General features: G+C 40.6%; 1 protein-coding gene across 6 annotated transcripts in view; it reads left to right on the forward strand.

Annotated features, from left to right (window-relative positions):
• LOC141387395 (centromere/kinetochore protein zw10-like) overlaps positions 1–21,027 on the forward strand; it is a 76,146-nt gene that overhangs the window by 37,734 nt on the left and 17,385 nt on the right. Inside the window, exons 7-8 of one of the 6 annotated variants that reach the window (XR_012408557.1) lie at positions 19,641–19,891; positions 19,958–20,339. The exons of 4 other annotated variants lie outside the window; for them this stretch is intronic. Coding sequence is in view for 1 of the 2 variants with exons in the window: in XM_073957062.1 (XP_073813163.1) it covers positions 19,958–19,987 (30 nt within the window). In the remaining variant the exon portion in view is untranslated. Of the gene's footprint in view, positions 1–19,640; positions 19,892–19,957; positions 20,340–21,027 lie in introns of those variants that run through there. One more of the 6 variants, XM_073957062.1, reaches the window with a different exon arrangement.

The raw sequence follows: 21,027 nt of genomic DNA on the forward strand, positions 1-21,027 counted from the left end.
GTGGACATTTAAACATTATCGGCATTACCGAGACTTGGTTAAAGTCTTATGTTCCCAGCAAAGCCGTTAATATCCCCGGGTATAAGTTTTTCCGAAATGACAGATCTGGAATGCGCGGCGGGGGTGTAGGTTTTTATGTATCAAATTGCCTTAAGGCTAAAATTCTATTATCTGTGTCTGATCCTACATTCTGTGAATTACTATTTCTTAAAATTACTTCTGATAGCTTTACTCTCGTCGTTGGGATAGTGTACTTGCCCAGAGGAGATATAGATGCCTTGGAGGACCATATTGGAGACATAATTATAAGATATCCTAACGTGATAATTCTTGGTGATTTTAACTGTGATATAACTAATGTTAGGAAATACTCGTTGCTTAAGCTTTTGCTTACTAGGTGTAATTTATCTGTTCTTCATAATAATAAGCCGACGCACTTTGATTTTTTTCGAAATACCACCACACTTATAGATTATGCTCTAGTTAGTAATCCGTCACAAGTTTTACGTAGCAGTCAATTTTATTTCCCTGCTCTAAACTCATGCCATTCTTTTATGTTATTGCAATATAACATTCATGTTCGCAGTGAATCTGTCTATAAAACTTATCGTGATTATAGTTCCATTAATGTCGATCATTTATTTGCAGATATTTCTTCCATGAACTTTGGTCAAATCTACACCTCTAATGACTCTGATGTACAAATATCTATCTTAAACAATATCTTAATTGAGCTTTATGACAAGCATATTCCTGAAAAAACTAGAATAATTAACTACATCACTCCCCCTTGGTTTAATAATATAGAGGTTAGGCAAGCCACTATTAATAGAGATTTGGCATATCGTGCTGTATTGGAAAACAACTGTGACATAAACCGTAATATTTATAAAAGGTATAGATCTATAGCCCGGCACACCTTGAGGCGGGTGAAACGTTCGTATGGTATGCGATTTTTTGATGGCGTTTCTGACTCTAAAGGACTGTGGTCTAGAATTAGGTCAACTGGTGGACTTGATTCTAACAACAACTGTGATAATTTCTGTGATATTGATCCTGATTTATTAAATAATTATTTTACATCCGTTTCGTCTTCATCTGTTCCTGATCTTAGCTCTTTCTCTGACTCTCGTCATGGCAGTCTATATCTTCGAAATGTCGACCTCGTCGAGTTACACAGTGCAATATTTAGAATTAAGTCCAATGCCATGGGCACTGATAGTATACCTATTCGTTTTATTAAAATTGTTTTTCCGTATATACAGCATCACCTCTTGCATGTTTTTAATACAATTTTAATGACTAACAAATTTCCTACGGCTTGGAAGCTAGCAAGAGTTACTCCCATTCGCAAGAAAGGTACCTCTGGACTTAGTTGTTCAGATTATCGCCCTATTTCTATTCTCCCAGCGTTGTCCAAAGTTTTTGAACTGCTAATTAAAGATCAGTTGATGGAGCATCTAAATCGATATTCCCTGATAGATCCCCGTCAATCTGGATTTAGAAAACATCATAGTACTACATCACTCATGATAAAGCTTACAGATGACATAAGGCGGAGTCTTGATCGCAAAAATCCTACAATACTAGCTTCTCTGGATCTAAGTAAGGCATTTGACTCCGTTGATCACGGCGTACTTTGCTCTAAACTTTACCATCAATTCAATGTGTCCAGCTCAACTTGCAAACTCTTCTTATCGTTCCTTTCCGAACGCACTCAATATGTGCAGTCTAATGTTCGTCTGTCGGGACTTTGTCCAATACGTGCAGGGGTTCCACAGGGATCTATTCTGGGCCCATTACTGTTTATGTTGTATGTGAATGATGTGTGTCATTCTGTCCAAAGTGCTGATATAGCGATTTATGCCGACGATCTTCAAATATATCATACGTGTTCTGGTACTGTTGATGATTGTTTATCTGAGCTAGATGGCGATATCGGTCGCATCTGTGAGTGGGCAACCACCAATAAATTAACCATTAACATTAATAAAACTAAATTTATGGTCTTCAATAACTCGCGTAATTTCGATACTTTCAGCATATCTGTTCAAAATAATGTTATTAATTCCTCCAATTTGTTCTCTTCTCTTGGGTTCACACTCGACAATGGTCTTCGGTTCTCTTCGCACATATCTCACATTTGCTCAAAATTGAATTTAATTCTAAAAAAGCTCTACAGTCTTAATGTTATCTTGCCAACACAAATTAAGTATATGTTAGCGCATGCGTTGCTTATGCCTCATATGCTTTATGGTGTTGAGGTAATATTGGGTACCACCAGGAATAATATAAACAAACTTATATCCTGCTATCATAAAATATTAAAATTTGTGTATGGTAGACGCTGCAGAAATAATTATTCTCAGTTTTCCTTTCTGTTTTTAGGCACATCGTTTGAACGGTTCCTTGAACTGCGATGCCTCTGTTTCTTTTTTAATTTAATTAAACATGGACAACCTTCATATCTCCTGCCGTTTTTCCAGTTTCTGTCGTCTTCTAGAAACTCTCAAGTTCAAATAAATTACTTTACCACAAGGATTTTCGAGAATTCCTTTTCTATCCGAATTGCTAGATTGTGGAACTCGTTGCCACCCAATATGAAAACGTTTTCAATTTCTCAACAAACTTTTAAAAAAAGATTAATTACGTATCTCAATGAACTGTCTTAAAAATAAATTTTTCTCTCTTTGTCGTTATTGGCAATTTGTCACTTTTTGTTTTATTAATCGCTTCAGCTTTGTTACTATTTGTCAAAAAAATGTGCGTTAGGGTTAGGGTTTTAATTAATTTTAGGCGTTATTATATGTATGTATGTATTTTTTTTTTGTAACAATTTATTGTACTTCTGCCCCCCATACCATTGCTATCGAAAACGATATCGTTTTCGAATGTTTCTCGAGAGTTTTGCGGATATTTTGTTCGAGAACGACACACGAGAATGAATTAAAAACGATTCACTCGTCGCTCAGTTTGTGGCAGGAAATTCTTCGATTTCGAATATCGTTAATAATATTATTAGCGAATGATTGACGATAGTGGCGAAAAACATTTTTTGTGGAGTTTCTTGATGTTTCTGTTATGTACCTTTTCCGTTTTTATTTCTTTATGTTTGCGACGCGATATTTAACTGTTGATAAACATTGTTGTCTTGTGTTTGGCAACCTACCCATATGTTGTCTTTATCAACACTTATTGTCTATATTATACGTAGCATTTATATCGAAATTATTTGAAAAAAGCAAATGGGAATTTTTTACAAACAACGTAAATTTTTTTTTTTGAAACAAAAAAATTTTCAAAGTAAAAAATGTTTCTCGAAACAATTTTTCTTGTGAAGAAAAAACATTCGCCAAATGTTCGAAAACGATATCGTTTTTAAACTTTTGACGAACAAAAGAACAACGTGCTTGTGTACACCCGAAAAACAATTGCCAATTCTTCGAATGTGATATCGTTTTCGAAAGTTGTGTCGAACATTCGAATAATATCCGCAATTGGTATGAGGGGTGGGAACACATAGCCTATACAGACAGGCTCAGTTTGAAAATAAATAAATAAATAAATAAAAAAAATGTGAAAAACAACAAAAATATCAAAATACCAAAAATTGAGAAAATTTACAAAAAATCTACATATGTACCTTTCTTCTCTGAGCGATTTTCAAACTCAAATCTGTATGACAAAGACAAATATCACATCGCACTAAAATGTAACAACACTAATAACAACTTTTTCAGTCGCACTAAATCTAAAATACCTCCTTAGTAAATATCAAAGTTTACAAAATCAAGTGCAATGGTGACAATTCCAATATATGCCCAAAGGTTTATTTTTGTACTACGAGGACAAAGCTAAAAACGAGGATAAGTGGTCACAATTCTTATCAGAAGGCAAAAATCAGACCTTTAGAGCAAAAAGCAGCTCTAGCAGAGCATTGCGCTTTAACTGGGCATATACCAAATTTTAAGAAGGTGGTCATTTTGACACAGGAGTCTAATTACAAAAGAAGGTATATGCTAGAAATGTTGCACATTGTAAATGTTCTCATTGAAAATAGAATGAACTATAAGACGGATATAGAACACAGTGCACAGATATACCGAACCCTTCTTTAGTTGATATTTGCAATTCGTGACGAGTGGAAGATGAAATTCTGATGTTAAACAGAAAAAGAAAAATATCAATGTTCTTGTTTTTTTTTAAGTCAATCCCTGGGATGATAATCAAAGATGATCGAAATATTGGAAATATAAAAATAATAAGAATAAAAACAAAAAAAAAACCATTTGTTTTTAATTTTTAATATGACCTCAAGCCAAGTTAAAGCCAAAGAAAATAGAGTCCAAATGTCAAAAATAACTTCACAACATTAAAACACGGAAGGCACGCCGAAAAATCACAACATAAACATGCAGCTTTATAAAAATATTAAACAAAAATATAATAAAGAAACGCAGAACATCGTTAAACAATGCACCAAATGTAACAGGCGATTAGCACGTATACAATCAACGACGACTTTATTTATAAAGTGTAAGGAATCAGGTATAATACCCAATTTCATTTTGAATACAACAAAGAATACGTGCAATATATTTAAAACTAACACTCATATTTAATTTTCACATGAAAATAGGTGTGTTCGTTTACTCAATAATTTGTACAAATTTGTACAAGTCCAGTAACTTGTAGACGACTAATGTTTTTTGCATTGCATAACAAAACAGACATTAAACAATACCAACGATCGTCTTCATAACCTCTTAGATGGAGAAGATTTATCCCTACTTGGTTTGGTTTGGTTTTAGGACGCGCAGCTACCGTTGTTGGCAGCTACTTCACTCGGAGACCTTGAGGTCCATTGTGATCATCCTTAAAGAAACTGTGTGTTGTGGTTGGGTTATGTGTGATGATGATAGGTGCTGGACTATGCGGATTTGTTGTGAAGTTGAGTATGTAGGTGATGCTGTGATGATGGATGTGAGTTTATAGGTTGTTGCTGAAGTTGTGATGGTGGATGTAGGTTAGGTTAGGTTTAGGATGCGTGACTGCCATGCCGGCAGCCACTCCACTCGGAGACCTTGAGCTCCACTGTGATCATCCAGACTATTGTTGTTGTTGGTGATTGATGGTGCGGTTGTTGGTGATTGATGGTATGGTTGTTGTGAAGTAGTTAAGTTTCTGTGTTGTGATGATTAGATGTATCCGGTTATTGTGTTTGAATATATGGTGATTGTGTGCATGATGATGATGATGTTTATTGATGGTTGTTGGTGATTGATGGTATGGTTGTTGTGATGTAGTTAAGTTTCTGTGTTGTGATGATTAGATGTATCCGGTTATTGTGTTTGAATATATGGTGATTGTGTGCATGATGATGATGATGTTTATTGATGGTAGGTATATTAATTTGGTTTGCCAAGAGCAGTGTTGGTGATGTGGGGGTTCCAATGCTATGTGTTGGGAGATGGTTGGTTAGGTAGGAGGTTTGGATAGGAGGGAGGAAAGGAAATGTACAGAATAGATGAGAGGAGGAGGAAGAAAATAAAGTAATTAGTAATAGTCAAAAGGAGGGTGAAGAGTAAATCAAAGTAAAGGAAAATATAGATATAGATATATGTATATTCATGTAAATATAGATATACTACATGCGGATGCAAATTAAGTCTGCACTGACCTGCCCCAGAGCCACTTGAGGCTCTTGCAGAAAGCTACCAGAATTTTTGGGTTGACGGAAGAGAAGTAGGAAAGAGATTCAATCACATGTACACCAAAAAATAAATGCCTTTTGACAGTTAGTCTAGGACATTTACATAGAAGGTGCTCAATTGTCTCCGTTTTCTCCTCATCCTCACATAGCCTACAGTACTCAATGCTGTTGCCATCCCACTTGCATGTCATAGATCTAATGCCACAGTGGCCAGTTATGACTCCTGTGGCGGTCCTGATCTCCGACTTGCAAAGTGAGAGAAGGGACGCAGTTCTACGCCTCGAGATTGCCGGCCAGATTGACTTTGATACCTTACAGCCAGGTACGTCCTGCCATATCCTTTCGGTTTTCTCTGCGTAGAACTGGCTAAGCTTGCCGAGGAAGTAACAAAGCGGTGGTTTAACGTAGTCCTCCACCACGAGGTTAGAGGACTGGGAGCCACGTCTTGCTAGTTCGTCAACAATCTCGTTTCCCTCAACATTACAGTGCCCTGGTACCCAGCATAGCCTAACGCGTAAATTACATGTTTTTAATAAGGACCTACAGTTTTGAACAATCCTAGATTTAATAGTGTACGACCTTAGCGCCTTAAGGGCGGCCTGACTATCTACGTAGATCGTAACTGCCCTACCTGTTTCGTCCGTCAGTCCTACTATTAATTCTAAGGCCTTCAATACTGCAAAGACCTCCGCTTGAAAAACACTGCAATTCGTATTAAGCTTATAAGAGCGTGTAACGTTCAGCTCCTCGCAGTACACCCCCGCACCAGTACCTTCGACCATCTTAGAGCCATCAGTAAAGATGGAGAGGCTATCGGGTAGTGGCCTGCCATGCTCCCATTCACTTCTGTCAGGGATATAGACCTCCGCTGCGTCAAAGTCCAGCGAAGGCGAGATGTAGTCTGTTACAGACCCCCCGTCACGTAATTCGATCTGACTGCTAAGATGTAAAATGCTAGCATGTCCAGACCCTGAAGAACGCCATAGATTAAGTTCCTTGAGCCTCAAGGCACTACGGGATGCTAGATACTGAACAGAAACATCCAGAGGCTGGATGTTCAGTATTGCACTCAGTGCTGCTTGAGGGGTGCTCTTCATTGCCCCCGTAATAAGTACTGAAGCAGATCTTTGCACACTAGCTAATCTAGATAGATTTGACTTACTATTCAGGGCCTGCCACCAAACAAGACACCCATAGGTCAAAATGGGGCATACCACTGTCGAGAACAACCAATGTACGACATTTGGTCTCAGACCCCAACTCTTACCTATCGAGTTCTTGCAAGAATAGAGTGCAATTAGACCCCTTTTAGCGCGCTCCTCTGTGTTCCTTTTCCATCTAAGCTGATGGTCAAGAATAACACCCAGGTATTTCGCCTCTGTAGAGAGAGTCAACTGCACTCCATCCAGTGCTGGTGGTACGAACTCGCTGATCTTCCTTTTCCTAGTAAAGAGCACCAGCTCTGTCTTAGCCGGATTCACACCCAGTCCATTGTTGTGAGCCCAGCGTGAGAGTTTAGCAAGTGCCCTTTGCATTAAATCAGATAATGTGGTTAAGAATTTCCCGCTAATCAGGATTACCACATCATCCGCATAGGCAACTACCTTTGTTCCTAGATTTTCGAATTCCATGAGTATCCCATTTATCACCAGTAGCCAGAGCAAGGGGGATAAGACTCCCCCTTGAGGTGTGCCCCTGGTGACAGATCTCCTAATAGAGCTCTCCCCAATATTAGAATTGATAAGTCTGCTTCTAAGCATGCTATCAATCCATTCTATCAAGATAGAGGGGACACCCAGAGATTCTAGAGCGAGATGAATGGATTCGAGCTTCACGTTATTAAAAGCACCCTCTATGTCCAGAAAGGCAGCCAGGGTGAAGTTCGAATCCCCCATATTCTTCTCTATATAACCTACGACACAATGTAGCGCTGTTTCTGTTGATTTACCTTTAATATAAGCATGTTGCGAATTGCTTATAAGGTCACTGCTGAAGAAAGTTCTAATTTCTAAGTCTAACAACCTTTCCAAAGTCTTTAAGAGAAAGGAGGAAAGACTAATCGGCCTATAGTCTTTAGGCAGCGAGTGACTTGGTTTCCCAGCTTTGGGAATATAGGTCACTGTCACCTCTTTCCATAGTGCCGGAATGTGCGATAGTAGTAAACATGCCTTAAAAATCTTCTGAAGGATGGTTATCAGCACAGCCGGTGCATTCTGAAGCATCGCTGGAATGACACCATCAGGTCCAGGCGACTTATATGGCTGAAAAGTACTTATCGCCCATGAGATTTTGGGATAGCTTATTAATCTGTTGACAAGGGCCACCTCCTCGGGCGTGCGGTTCCTGCTTTCATACACACCCGGTGCACTCGAGCTGGCATCCTCACTCCCAGGGAAGTGTGTTCCTGTCAGCAGATCTAAAGTCTCCAGAGCGGAGTTAGTCCAGGTACCGTCATCCCGTTTGATGCTCCCGAAGGGTTTTGGGTCCTTCGAGATCACCTTACGGAATCTTGCCGCTGCATTAACCCCTTCTATCGACTCACTGAAGCTTTTCCACGAGTCCCTTTTAGCTTTCCTGATTTCACTCTTATACCGATTGAAACTCTCTTTATAGAGGTTCCAGTCGGTATCAGACTTTGTTCTGTTAGCTTTATTATATGCTTTCCTACAACTTTTCCTAAGCTTAGCCAGCTCCTTATTCCACCAAACTGGTTGTGTTCTCCTACCAGGATAAGTTAATGGGCAGGACTTCTCATAGCAACGCAGGAGGACACGCGTGAGATCTTCAACTTGGCCATCTATTTCCTCCGCTGTACGTGGTTCGGGGAACTCGCACAACCTCGGGGAAACAAGGGAGTTGTAGATTTCCCAGCTTGTTCTCCTTGGATTCCTATGAGGTGGTTGCCTTTTACCTCCATAATGCACTCGAAAGTGTATCGCCCTGTGATCTGAAAAAGAACACTCATTCGATACTCTCTAGTCCATTATGGAAGTATCTTCCATATTTGTAAGAGTGATGTCTAAGACCTCCTCCCTTACCCTATTATGAAAGGTGGCAGTGTCACCCCTGTTGCATACTCTCAGATTATTAACTAAAATAAAATCGAATATGGACTCACCCCTCGTATTGGTATCTCTGCTTCCCCAGTGAAAGTGGTGAGCATTTGCATCACAGCCCATTACCAATCTGCAACTGCCCGCCGTCTCCTCCACAAGTTTGCGCACCAATTCGCTAGGTGGGTCGGGTGCCTCATACGGCATATAGACTGAGGCCAAGACTAAAGCCCTACCGGTAACCTCGTCCAGTCTCACCACAGTCGTATCACCATCACTGTAATTGTAGAGTTGAATAAGATTTAAACTTTTTCTAGCTACAATACAAGTTCTTACTTTATCTCCATTATTCGCGTGGAATAGTGGAAAGTGCTTATTGTTTAGCCCAGAAACCCTATTTTTATATAAATAGGGTTCCTGGACCAAAGCAATATCCACAGCAGAGTCTGTGAGGGAGAGAAGGAGTTCAGCAGCTGCGGCCTTACAGTGGTGCAGATTAATCTGCAACACCTTGAGACCATGTTGCTGAACAACCTTACTGTGACCCCGAGAACCGGAACCGAAGTCCACCGGAACCGAAGTACAGCACTCCCCTACAGTCTCTGATGTACTCAGCACTTTCATTGCCTATGGTGAAACGCATCACCATGCCGTCTCTCTCCCTGAAGCGCTTCAAAAGCCTCCAGCCGTCTACCGAAAGACCTCTGTTTTGCTTCCGCAACATCTTAACTACTCCCTCTGCTTCAGAGTCAGGAGGCGGCACACACGTAGTGGCCACAATCCTCCTGGGAATCTCCTCAACAGGAACAGCAGCTAGCTTACAGCCTTCCCAGAGGTTACCAGAATCCCCTATTAGTTGGACGAGGAAGTCTCTTGACTCCTCATCCTGACAATAGAGAATTCTGATTCCCCTTTGGATGACTGCTCTGCCGAAGCAGTCATCTTCTTCTCTATATAACCTACGACACAATGTAGCGCCGTTTCTGTTGATTTACCTTTAATATAAGCATGTTGCGAATTGCTTATAAGGTCACTGCTGAAAAAAGTTCTAATTTCTAAGTCTAACAACCTTTCCAAAGTCTTTAAGAGAAAGGAGGAAAGACTAATCGGCCTATAGTCTTTAGGCAGCGAGTGACTTGGTTTCCCAGCTTTGGGAATATAGGTCACTGTCACCTCTTTCCATAGTGCCGGAATGTGCGATAGTAGTAAACATGCCTTAAAAATCTTCTGAAGTATGGTTATCAGCGCAGCCGGTGCATTCTGAAGCATCGCTGGAATGACACCATCAGGTCCAGGCGACTTATATGGCTGAAAAGTACTTATCGCCCATGAGATTTTGGGATAGCTTATTAATCTGTTGACAAGAGCCACCTCCTCGGGCGTGCGGTTCCTGCTTTCATACACACCCGGTGCACTCGAGCTGGCATCCTCACTCCCAGGGAAGTGTGTTCCTGTCAGCAGATCTAAAGTCTCCAGAGCGGAGTTAGTCCAGGTACCGTCATCCCGTTTGATGCTCCCGAAGGGTTTTGGGTCCTTCGAGATCACCTTACGGAATCTTGCCGCTGCATTAACCCCTTCTATCGACTCACTGAAGCTTTTCCACGAGTCCCTTTTAGCTTTCCTGATTTCACTCTTATACCGATTGAAACTCTCTTTATAGAGGTTCCAGTCGGTATCAGACTTTGTTCTGTTAGCTTTATTATATGCTTTCCTACAACTTTTCCTAAGCTTGGCCAGCTCCTTATTCCACCAAACTGGTTGTGTTCTCCTACCAGGATAAGTTAATGGGCAGGACTTCTCATAGCAACACAGGAGGACACGCGTGAGATCTTCAACTTGGCCATCTATTTCCTCCGTTGTACGTGGTTCGGGGAACTCGCACAACCTCGGGGAAACAAGGGAGCTGTAGATTTCGCAGCTTGTTCTCCTTGGATTCCTATGAGGTGGTTGCACTCGAAAGTGTATCGCCCTGTGATCTGAAAAAGAACACTCATTCGATACTCTCCAGTCCATTATGGAAGTATCTTCCATATTTGTAAGAGTGATGTCTAAGACCTCCTCCCTTACCCTATTATGAAAGGTGGCAGTGTCACCCCTGTTGCATACTCTCAGATTATTAACTAAAATAAAATCGAATATGGACTCACCCCTCGTATTGGTATCTCTGCTTCCCCAGTGAAAGTGGTGAGCATTTGCATCACAGCCCATCACCAATCTGCAACTGCCCGACGTCTCCTCCACAAGTTTGCGCACCAATTCGCTAGGTGGGTCGGGTGCCTCATACGGCATATAGACTGAGGCCAAGACTAAAGCCCTACCGGTAACCTCGTCCAGTCTCACCACAGTCGTATCACCATCACTGTAATTGTAGAGTTGAATAAGATTTAAACTTTTTCTAGCTACAATACAAGTTCTTACTTTATCTCCATTATTCGCGTGGAATAGTGAAAAGTGCTTATTGTTTAGCCCAGAAACCCTATTTTTATATAAATAGGGTTCCTGGACCAAAGCAATATCCACAGCAGAGTCTGTGAGGGAGAGAAGGAGTTCAGCAGCTGCGGCCTTACAGTGGTGCAGATTAATCTGCAACACCTTGAGACCATGTTGCTGAACAACCTTACTGTGACCCCGAGAACCGGGACCGAAGTCCACCGGAACCGAAGTACAGCACTCCCCTACAGTCTCTGATGTACTCAGCACTTTCACTGCCTATGGTGAAACGCATCACCATGCCGTCTCTCTCCCCGAAGCGCTTCAAAAGCCTCCAGCCGTCTACCGAAAGACCTCTGTTTTGCTTCCGCAACATCTTAACTACTCCCTCTGCTTCAGAGTCAGGAGGCGGCACCCACGTAGTGGCCACAATCCTCCTGGGAATCTCCTCAACAGGGACAGCAGCTAGCTTACAGCCTTCCCAGAGGTTACCAGAATCCCCTATTAGTTGGACGAGGAAGTCTCTTGACTCCTCATCCAGACAATAGAGAATTCTGATTCCCCTTTGGATGACTGCTCTGCCGAAGCCGGTCTTGCTGGCGTCAACCTCATCAGAGGTGATAGCCTCTCTCAACAGGCGTTCCACTGCAATCCAGGGCGAATCGCTGATCCTCCCATCCAGATCAGCCTTGTCAATTATCGCCACCCGGAGATTCTCCGGGGCGATCACGCCTTCCCGGTTTACTGACATCGGGGCCTTGTCCTTGGAAGACCGTGGGTATGACTTACCTGGGTCGGCTTTACTAGCCTTCCCAGGTTGAGCCCCCTGAGACCTCCCCTGACCGGTCGTCCCATGTGAGAGAGTTCCCATGTGGTTGCTCGGACGACGATCCACCACCCTCTTAGCAACAGGGTGCGGATCCTCAGAAGATCGGACCCTCTTGACGCATTCCTGCGCAGATGTCTTCGAGTATCCGCTCTGTTTTGAGGTCGATGGTCCGTCATCCGCTGCAACCCCATGGCCACTCCCACTGCCAGCACCTATCTTTACATCAGAAGAATGAGCTCCAGTAGGTGTCGACGACCTTACAGTTGTCTGTTGTCCAGTCAACTGTAAGTACGTCGCCCCTACTGGATCTACACCCTTCTTTACCCCGGCGGGTTCAGTGGCAGACACTGGCAAGACAGTCGGCATAGGCGGTACCTTTGACGGTTGTCTAACTGGTGGCTGCACTTTACCCTGCACCAACTTCGAAACGGAAGGGATCACACCAGTGTTTCCCTTACGTTCCGTAGTCTTTGGGGCCAGTGGAGTCGACCTGTCTAATCCTGCCGCGGTCGTCGCAGACGCTCGCAAGGGATTAGAGCAGATTGACAGCACTGGTTTTGTGGTTCTCCCCATAGAGGTTGCCTTTTTCTCAGCCGCTGAGCTGGAAACTGCAGCCTCCACAGGGGTCGGGATCTGGTCAATTGGCAGGGAGATCCTTTCAAAGTGAGGGTATTTCTTTTCAAAACGCCTCACAAATCTGATCTTCAGGCCAATTTCCCTAAATTCCGACGGGGTCACCTCGGATGGGTCCTTGCCAATAAATCTACGACAGTAGTAGATGGCTCTCCGGTAGTTATACCTGTCCTTCTTCTGCCGAGATTTATTGGCTTTGGTAGAGGGAGACATGGGGGAGGCCGTCGACGTATCCTCCTCCACAGCATCCTCAACCAAGGCGTCTTGCCTGTTCAGGGTTGGTTTGTCGGAACCGACCGACAGTTTAGCCCCTGAAGGAGAGGGAGCCTCGACCGTTAGGTTAGAGCTCTCCAAAGCACGAGAGAGAGTAGCGGTGGATGATTGAGATGGGATAATTGTAATATCCATCTCATCATCCTCCCAACTCTCCCAGTCCCATGGAGGGGGGCTCTCCTGACTGAGTCGGAGACTCTCACTGTCCCCCAGGAGCTCGAGCAATTCCCTGCTCTGCTTATTGATGGCGTCGTTCACACTGTCCACTGTCGGTTTGTTGACGTCCCCGCCCAGGGGTTGGGTGTTCGCACGAGGTGCGGCATTGTCCGGGTTCGAAGCAAGGGTCGGTAATGTTGATGGTTCGGGATTGTTGTTGTTTGGGGTTTTGTTAATAATTGAGTTTTCCATGAGATATTGACAGTAATGGGGGAGCTGAGTACAGCCATGGCATAGCCCTCCACTACCATGACTGGGGCACTAACTACTCGCTGAGGTGCCCAGGTATCAAGCGAGGCTCCGTTCGAATACAGTTGGTACCCTAACTGCAAACCTTTGGAACACCGATGAGCACGAGGTCGCATAACACCCCGGTGTTAGGGGATCTCACCATTATTTTGGTAGGAGATCGCTACCAAATATTTATGATTGTAGAGTTGTTTTGATGGGTTGGATATGATGATGGTGGATGCTGATTTATAAGATGGGTGTTGAAAGTGGTGACTGCTTTATTTGTTGATGTAAAGTGGTTTGATGTGATGGGTGCGATGAGTAATGTATATGGATGCGCGGCTGCTGTGATTGTGACAAAGATGATGATGTAGTGGATGTGATGTGGGTGTGTTGCCGCTGAGGTTGTTGTTCAGTGTTGAGCCGATTTCTATCCCCCTGTGTGAAGGAGAAAGAAAAAATTGGTACAAGTAGATGGGGTCTATGTCGGAGAAGAAAGTCAGAGTATTTATCTCATATCTACCGAAGAATCGATGTCTCCTCGTGAGGCACCTACATAGTAGATGTTCGACCGTCTCTGTTTCTTCTGGATCTTGACATAGCCTACAGTAGTCTACACTACTGTTGCCCCATCTAGAAGTTAGGGACCTGACCATGTTGTGACCGGTAATGAGACCTACAGTGATCTTTATCCCTAACTTATTTAGTGAGAAAAGAGAGTTGGTTCTATGCTGAGATAGCTGGGCCAGATTGCCTTGGATACCTTACAGCCAGTTTCCATTTGCCATCTTTGCCCCGCTTTCTCGAGGAAGTAACCTCGAAGTTTCCGGATGTAATAGCACTTTGGTGGTCTGATAGATAACTCGACTGGTAAGTCAGTCGACTGAGAGCCACCCCGTGCTAGTTCATCCGCCTCTTCGTTTCCCTTTATATCACTGTGTCCTGGAACCCAGCAAAGATCAACGAAGTCACGTACTTCAAGCAGAGCGTTTTTGCAATCGAGGATAGCTTTTGAGTTTATTGTCCATGACTTGAGAGCCTTAAGGGCCGCTTGACTATCGACAAAAATAGTCACCGGTCCTTTCAGGACATTCCCAAGTTCTTTGATCATCTCCGCTGCTTTCCTAATTGCAAATATCTCTGCCTGAAAGACGCTGCAGTTATCGTTGAGTTTGAAGGATTGCTTAATTTGTGGGTTTTCGCAGAAGACCCCGGCACCTGTGCCATCCTCCATCTTTGAACCGTCTGTGTAGATGGCCAGACCGCCAAGAGGAGGGCTACCACTAGACCAGGCATCTCTGCTTGGGATTATTACGTTAATTTGGTTGAAATTGAGTGCAGTGGGTATATAATCACTGATGTGATCGGGTCCACTGGACTCAAGTAAATCGGTGAAGGGGAAGAGGACCTTTGCATGTCCAAATCGTGAACACTGCCACATACCTGCCTCTCTAAGCCTGAAAGCCGTTCTCACCGCCTGAAAGTTGATAGTGATGTCCAGAGGTTGGAGATCCAGTATCACATTCAGGGCGGCTTGAGGTGTACTTCTAATGGCACCAGAGATTAGCAGAGATGCGGCTCTTTGAACACTAGATAATTTGGACAGAAGTGCACTGTTCCCGAGTCCATGCCACCAGACAAGCCCTCCATAGGTAAGAATTGGGAGAACCACGGTATCATACAACCAGTGTATGATCTTTGGTTTGAGACCCCAGCTTTTACCAATGGAGTTCTTACAGGAATAGAGTGCCATAAAACCTCTCTTAACCCTCTCCTCAGTATTCCTTTTCCAATTTAAGCGTGGATCCAGGATAACACCGAGGTATTTGGCTTCCGATGAGAGTTTTAGGGCAACACCATCCAGCTCTGGTAACGGGAAATCGGGAATTTTGCGCTTCTTCGTGTAGAGTACGAGCTCGGTCTTCGTTGGATTCACACCAAGTCCATTGGTGCGAGCCCAGCGAGACAGCTGCACTAAAGCACTTCGCATAAGGTCTGATATAGTCGACAAGAATTTGCCGCTTATGAGGATAACAGCGAATTATGAATTGATTCCAGCTTCACATTGTTGAAGGCTCCCTCTATATCGAGGAAGGCTGCAAGTGTGAAGCACGAACCCTCCATATTCCTCTATCCCTACTTAAGGAGAGTGAGAATGTAACACAACGAACGCAGAACAAAAAACAAAAGTTGATTCACATTAACAAACTTAATTCATTTAAACGACAACAAAATCGTGAGCTAAACATACAACAGAACAGACAGTGGTTTGCAAATACAACAAAAACTGACGTACCCCTAATGTTGAATGGCTACTCTCACTCGGGCCCAAATTCTCACTACCAACTACAAAAACGACGTTCCCCTTGTTTAACGTCATAGCAGAAGGAGAAGAGTGTGATTAAACGATAAAAAGTAAAGAGTAACAAGAAAATGCGAGGATTAATTTAATAACGCTCTTTAACGATTATATGAGAAACAGAAAATTAGATTAGAGACAGATTTACATTAAAAACGGTGGCGGAAACGACAAAATTCTTGAAAGAAAATAAACATATATATATAATTGTTCCACAACATCCCATAGGGACAAGGGAGACTTCTCTCATATCAATGAGTGCACCCCGATTCATATTAGCTCAATGATATGGGACCTACAGTTTATCGCCGAGTCCGAACGGCGTGTCTAAGACACCACTTTTGTAGAGAAGTTTTACATGGCTGAAATACTCAGGAAATGTCGCCAACATTACTGAGGGGTATTTTGCCACCGTTGAAAAGTGTTTTGATGTTGCCTGGCCGGGGAATCGAACCCACGACCTTATGTGTGCAAGGCGGGTGTGCATACCATTGCACCACGGTGGCACCCAAATAAACATAAACAAAATAAACATCTGCTCATGCTTAATTCGGATAAAGGTGGAAAGACGGTAGCAATGCTAAAAAGCGAATATGAAGATAAAATGAATCAAATACTTATGGACATGTGTACGTACATGGAACAAATTAGTATTAAAACTTTTTGAATCCAACCTAATTAATGGGTCGGAAAACGATAAACTAATAAACAGAACATCAGTACCCCCTAAAATATATGAACCTTCCAAAGGAAAGCACTCCGCTCCGACCAAGTACATAGCAACTACATATATTAAAAGTTCTAACGAAAGAGTCAAAATATAACATAAAGGACCAAGTTGATTTCAAAACAAGGATAGCAAATCAACAAAATGAAGACAATGAGATACTAATATAATTTGATGTCATACCCTTATTTCCAAGTGTGCCTGTTAATCTCACAATAAATACAATAAGAGAAAAGTGGACGATTATCGAGAATTACACAAATATCCCCATGAACCTTTTCATCGACATTCTTCCAGTATACATTAAGGACTCTGTTTATTTTTTATATAATAAAAAGATATATGAGCAGCAAAAATGGATGCCAATGGGATCACTAATTTCGCCCACAGTTGCAGATATCGGCATGGAAAAATTACTTAAGAGAGTATGAACAAATTGACTATCAAACCACGACTACTTACTAAATATGTCGACATTTTTTGCATCGTAAAGAAAAATGAAATTGACAACACCTTCAATACACTCAACGGATACAATAAACAACTGCGTTTCACTATGGAATACGAATCCAATAAACAACTCCCATACCTTGACTCAATCCCATACCTACTGCGTCCGTTAGAATAATCAATTACGCATAAAAATCAATACTGCAACAAATGTTATTCGAAGATTCTTAGGATGAACGATTTTCCTATTAAAACCATTGACGAACTAATAAAAAACTAATAAACAGAACATCAGTTCCCCCTAAAATATATGAACCTTCCAAAGGAAAGCACTCCGCTCCGACCAATTTGCTCATTCATAAACCCGCCCACTTATGAATTATCCAAGTACATGGCAACTACATATACTAAAAGCTCTAAGTGAAGAGTCAAAATTTAACATAAAGGACGCAGTTGATTTCAAAACAAGGATAGCAAATCAACAAAATGAAGACAATGAGATACTAATATAATTTGATGTCATACCCTTATTTCCAAGTGTGCCTGTTAATCTCGCAATTACGAGTATTTGCTCGTGAAAAAGATTTCGACACGATAAAAAAACGGCATGACGAGATTCGATCGAAATCGTTGATCGAACGTTTCGAGAGTAACCGGTAATCGAACTATGAAACCCTATGTGTATTATGAAGGTAGATGTAAAAATGGTGTTTGTTTGAAAGCAAGAACTAAAACAAAATTATGAATGAAAAATTTAAATATTTGTGGAATTTGTTGAACAATACATTGAATAATAATTTCGGAATGAAGTTGTGCTAAGAAAAAAAGAAAATTATTAATTCTTGCGAAATCTTTTTGACATTGTTGTAACAGATTGTCAATACATCTATCTTAATAATCCTCTCACAAAATAAATGAGATCGAGTTTGGTGGGTGTTTTGCATTAGCCTCTCTGAGAGAATATTTCCTTTGGTAAACAACGGGGGATATGTTTAAAATGAACTTCACTTATAAAATAAAGGCTATTAATATTAAATATTTTTTCTGTTTTGCTTATTTTTCATCTTATTTTTTAGCGACTGCACTACACTAGAGTTGTGTAGTTCCGGAACGAACTAGTTCCAAAGAACTATTCCGGACAAGGAACTATTGGAACTATATCCGGCTCTTTCATTTATATAGTTCCTTTAGTTCATATAGTTCCAGCCGTGCATATAATTCCTTTCATATATATACAGACTTATCATGGATTTTCACTAGTGAAAAATTTCGCAAGTGAAACAATTTTCCCTTTCACCTTTTCGCCTTATCGTGATCCATGGGGGAGATGGAAAAAAGGCGAAAAAGAGATAAACAATAAAGATAAAACCTTAGATAACTTTTAGTGTTGCCATGCTGTAGTTTTCTGTGGGCTGTTTGGGGATGTTCGTGGGACATACACATTTTTTGCTTTCCCATAAAAAAATTAAGCGATAACAACAAATTTGGCAACTCTACACAGTAAATCTGTGTGGTGCTTTCATGTGTGTGTGCGCGCATTTTTTGTTTACTTTGCATTCGAGCCTATTCATGTGGAAATAAAAATTGAGTTTCATAGAAAAATACCTATTTTATCAATAATTAAATGCATTAAAATTGTAGCATTGTATTTAAGAAGCGTGTTTAAAGTCATTTTTGTTTTAAATATTGCAAAATATGATGTTTTTATTAATATTTTTGCCCAATTCCCCATCAATTTATTTGCGAATTTTTTCACAAACATTTTTCGCTCTCCCTTTCGATTGTGATAGCTATTTTTCACACTTGGCGGATTTTTTCCCTTCCGACCTTCTCCATGATAAGCCGAAGGGGGAAAGGGAAAAAATTCACGGGGAATTGCCGTTCATGATAAGGCTGATAATTTATTTTCTTTCTTCGATCTATCACGTTTGGTTCCTTCATCATTCAGATGCGGCCTCATTGTTAAATAAATGTAAATTACATTCTCGTTACATTGCTGCAATTTATTTATTTTTGTGTCAATTCTTCCACCAAAAAATGAAAACAAAAAGAAAGAGAAAGATGCGTTAAACTACTTCATTCTCGGAACTATTTGGAATGAAGGAAATAAAAAGAACATGGAACGAGAAAGATGCATTGAACTATATCGCTCTCGGAACTATTTAGAACTATGGAACTATATTAAGGAACTAGTTCCTTTTGGCAAAAGGAACTAGAAAGATCGATCCGCTCCAGGAACTATATTGCCCAATTCTACACTACACTAATTATTGGTTAATAATTGCATGCATTTTAATTCTAAATTTATCGCAATTTCTATTTACTAATTTATTTACAATTATTTACTAATATAGTTTTTCTTCTATAAAACGACAACAAACAGCAATTTTTACATTTTAAACAAAAAGACAATAAAAAAATCTTTAATTTTTTTTTTGTTTACGATAGGCTATTTGGCCTCGAGAAATTACTCGCAAATTTACGCTCAATTACTCGATAATTTTACTCGATAACGAATGTTGTCATCCCAACTTTGAGTACACGGTTCGAAACAACTCGATATCGAATCACATAATTAGGCCCAAGGTGTCATTTAATGTCAAAATGCCTTCATCATATGGTAGAACCTAAAGAATACTAATTATTATTGTTTAAAAATAAAAAATATATGGAGATAAGCAGCCAACCTGACAACACGTATTAATATATGCTCTGTATAATTTTAGTTAATAATCGTTTGTGAATTCTTTATTATAATATTAAACGGTCGTTGTATTTCATTTGAGTCTACGGAAACCAATAGTCTTCAATCGATCACTTGACAATAGAATGAACTATAAGACGGATACAGAACACTGTGCACAGATATACCGAAGCCTTCTTTAGAAACACCAAAAATATTAGTTGATATTTGCAAATCGTGACGAGTGGAAGATGAAATTGTTGTGTTAATTAAGAGAAAAAGGAAAATATCAATGTAATTAAAATTTTCTACTTTTTTGTTTACATTTTCATAAAACAAATGTTCTTGTTTTTTTTTCAGTCAATCCCTGAGGATGATCATCAAAGATGATCGAAATGTTGGAAAAATAAAAACAAAAAAATCCATTTGTTTTTAATTTTTAATATGACCTCAAGCAAAACCAAAACCAAAGAAATAGAGTCCAAATGTCAACAATAACTTCACAACAAAAAAAAAAAACTAGTTTCGGATCTCGCTCTTGGTAAACATCGCCAATTTTCCCCACTAATAAATTGATGTTGTTTTAGGGGTCGATTACGGATAGCAACCCAACTCCAGTTGCGTTGCCCACAGCAAATTTAGTAATAACATTTTCTATTTCCGCATTAAAATGTATACTTTTTTACAATAAAAGTAATAGCTGAAGGTTCAAAACACTGATATTGATTGAATTTGACAAAAATTTCCGTCTCTTTAATCATTTTAATCAGGGTTTAAAAGCCAGCATCTAAAAACATTAGCATTAGCTGTACACCTCAACTGCTCCACAATATTGACATACACGGCTGACTAAGCAACCAAACGCATATTTATTTTTGTACATTTTTGCTTATTTCGTTTTTTACGCCTAATCTTTTTTGCGTTAGGCATAATCGACAACCACGCTACATATTTAGCAATCGGCTGACCATTCGTAAGAACGAATTAGCATCCGAGGGTGGTTTTTTCATTAGAGTTTCCAACGCAGTAATAAAAAAGGGGAGTAATTACGTGATTCGATTCGATCGAGTATTTGCTCGTGAAAAAACGGCATGACGAGATTCGATCGAAATCGTTGATCGAACGTTTCGAGAGTAACCGGTAATCGATCTATGAAAACCTATGTGTATTATGAAGGTAGATGTAAAAAATGGTGTTTGTTTGAAAGCAAGAACTAAAACAAAATTATGAATGAAAAATTTAAACATTTGTGGAATTTGTTGAACAATACATTGAATAATAATTTCGGAATGAAGCTGTGCTAAGAAAAAAAGAAAATTATTAATTCTTGCGAAATCTTTTTGCCATTGTTGTAAGAGATTGCCAATACATCTACCTTAATAATCCTCTTACAAAATAAATGAGAGAGAGTTTGGTGGGTGTTTTGCATT

This window comes from Musca autumnalis, unplaced genomic scaffold, assembly GCF_047663935.1.
Source record: "Musca autumnalis isolate F117 unplaced genomic scaffold, ASM4766393v1 scaffold_1, whole genome shotgun sequence".
NCBI classification, from domain to species: Eukaryota; Metazoa; Arthropoda; class Insecta; order Diptera; family Muscidae; genus Musca; species Musca autumnalis.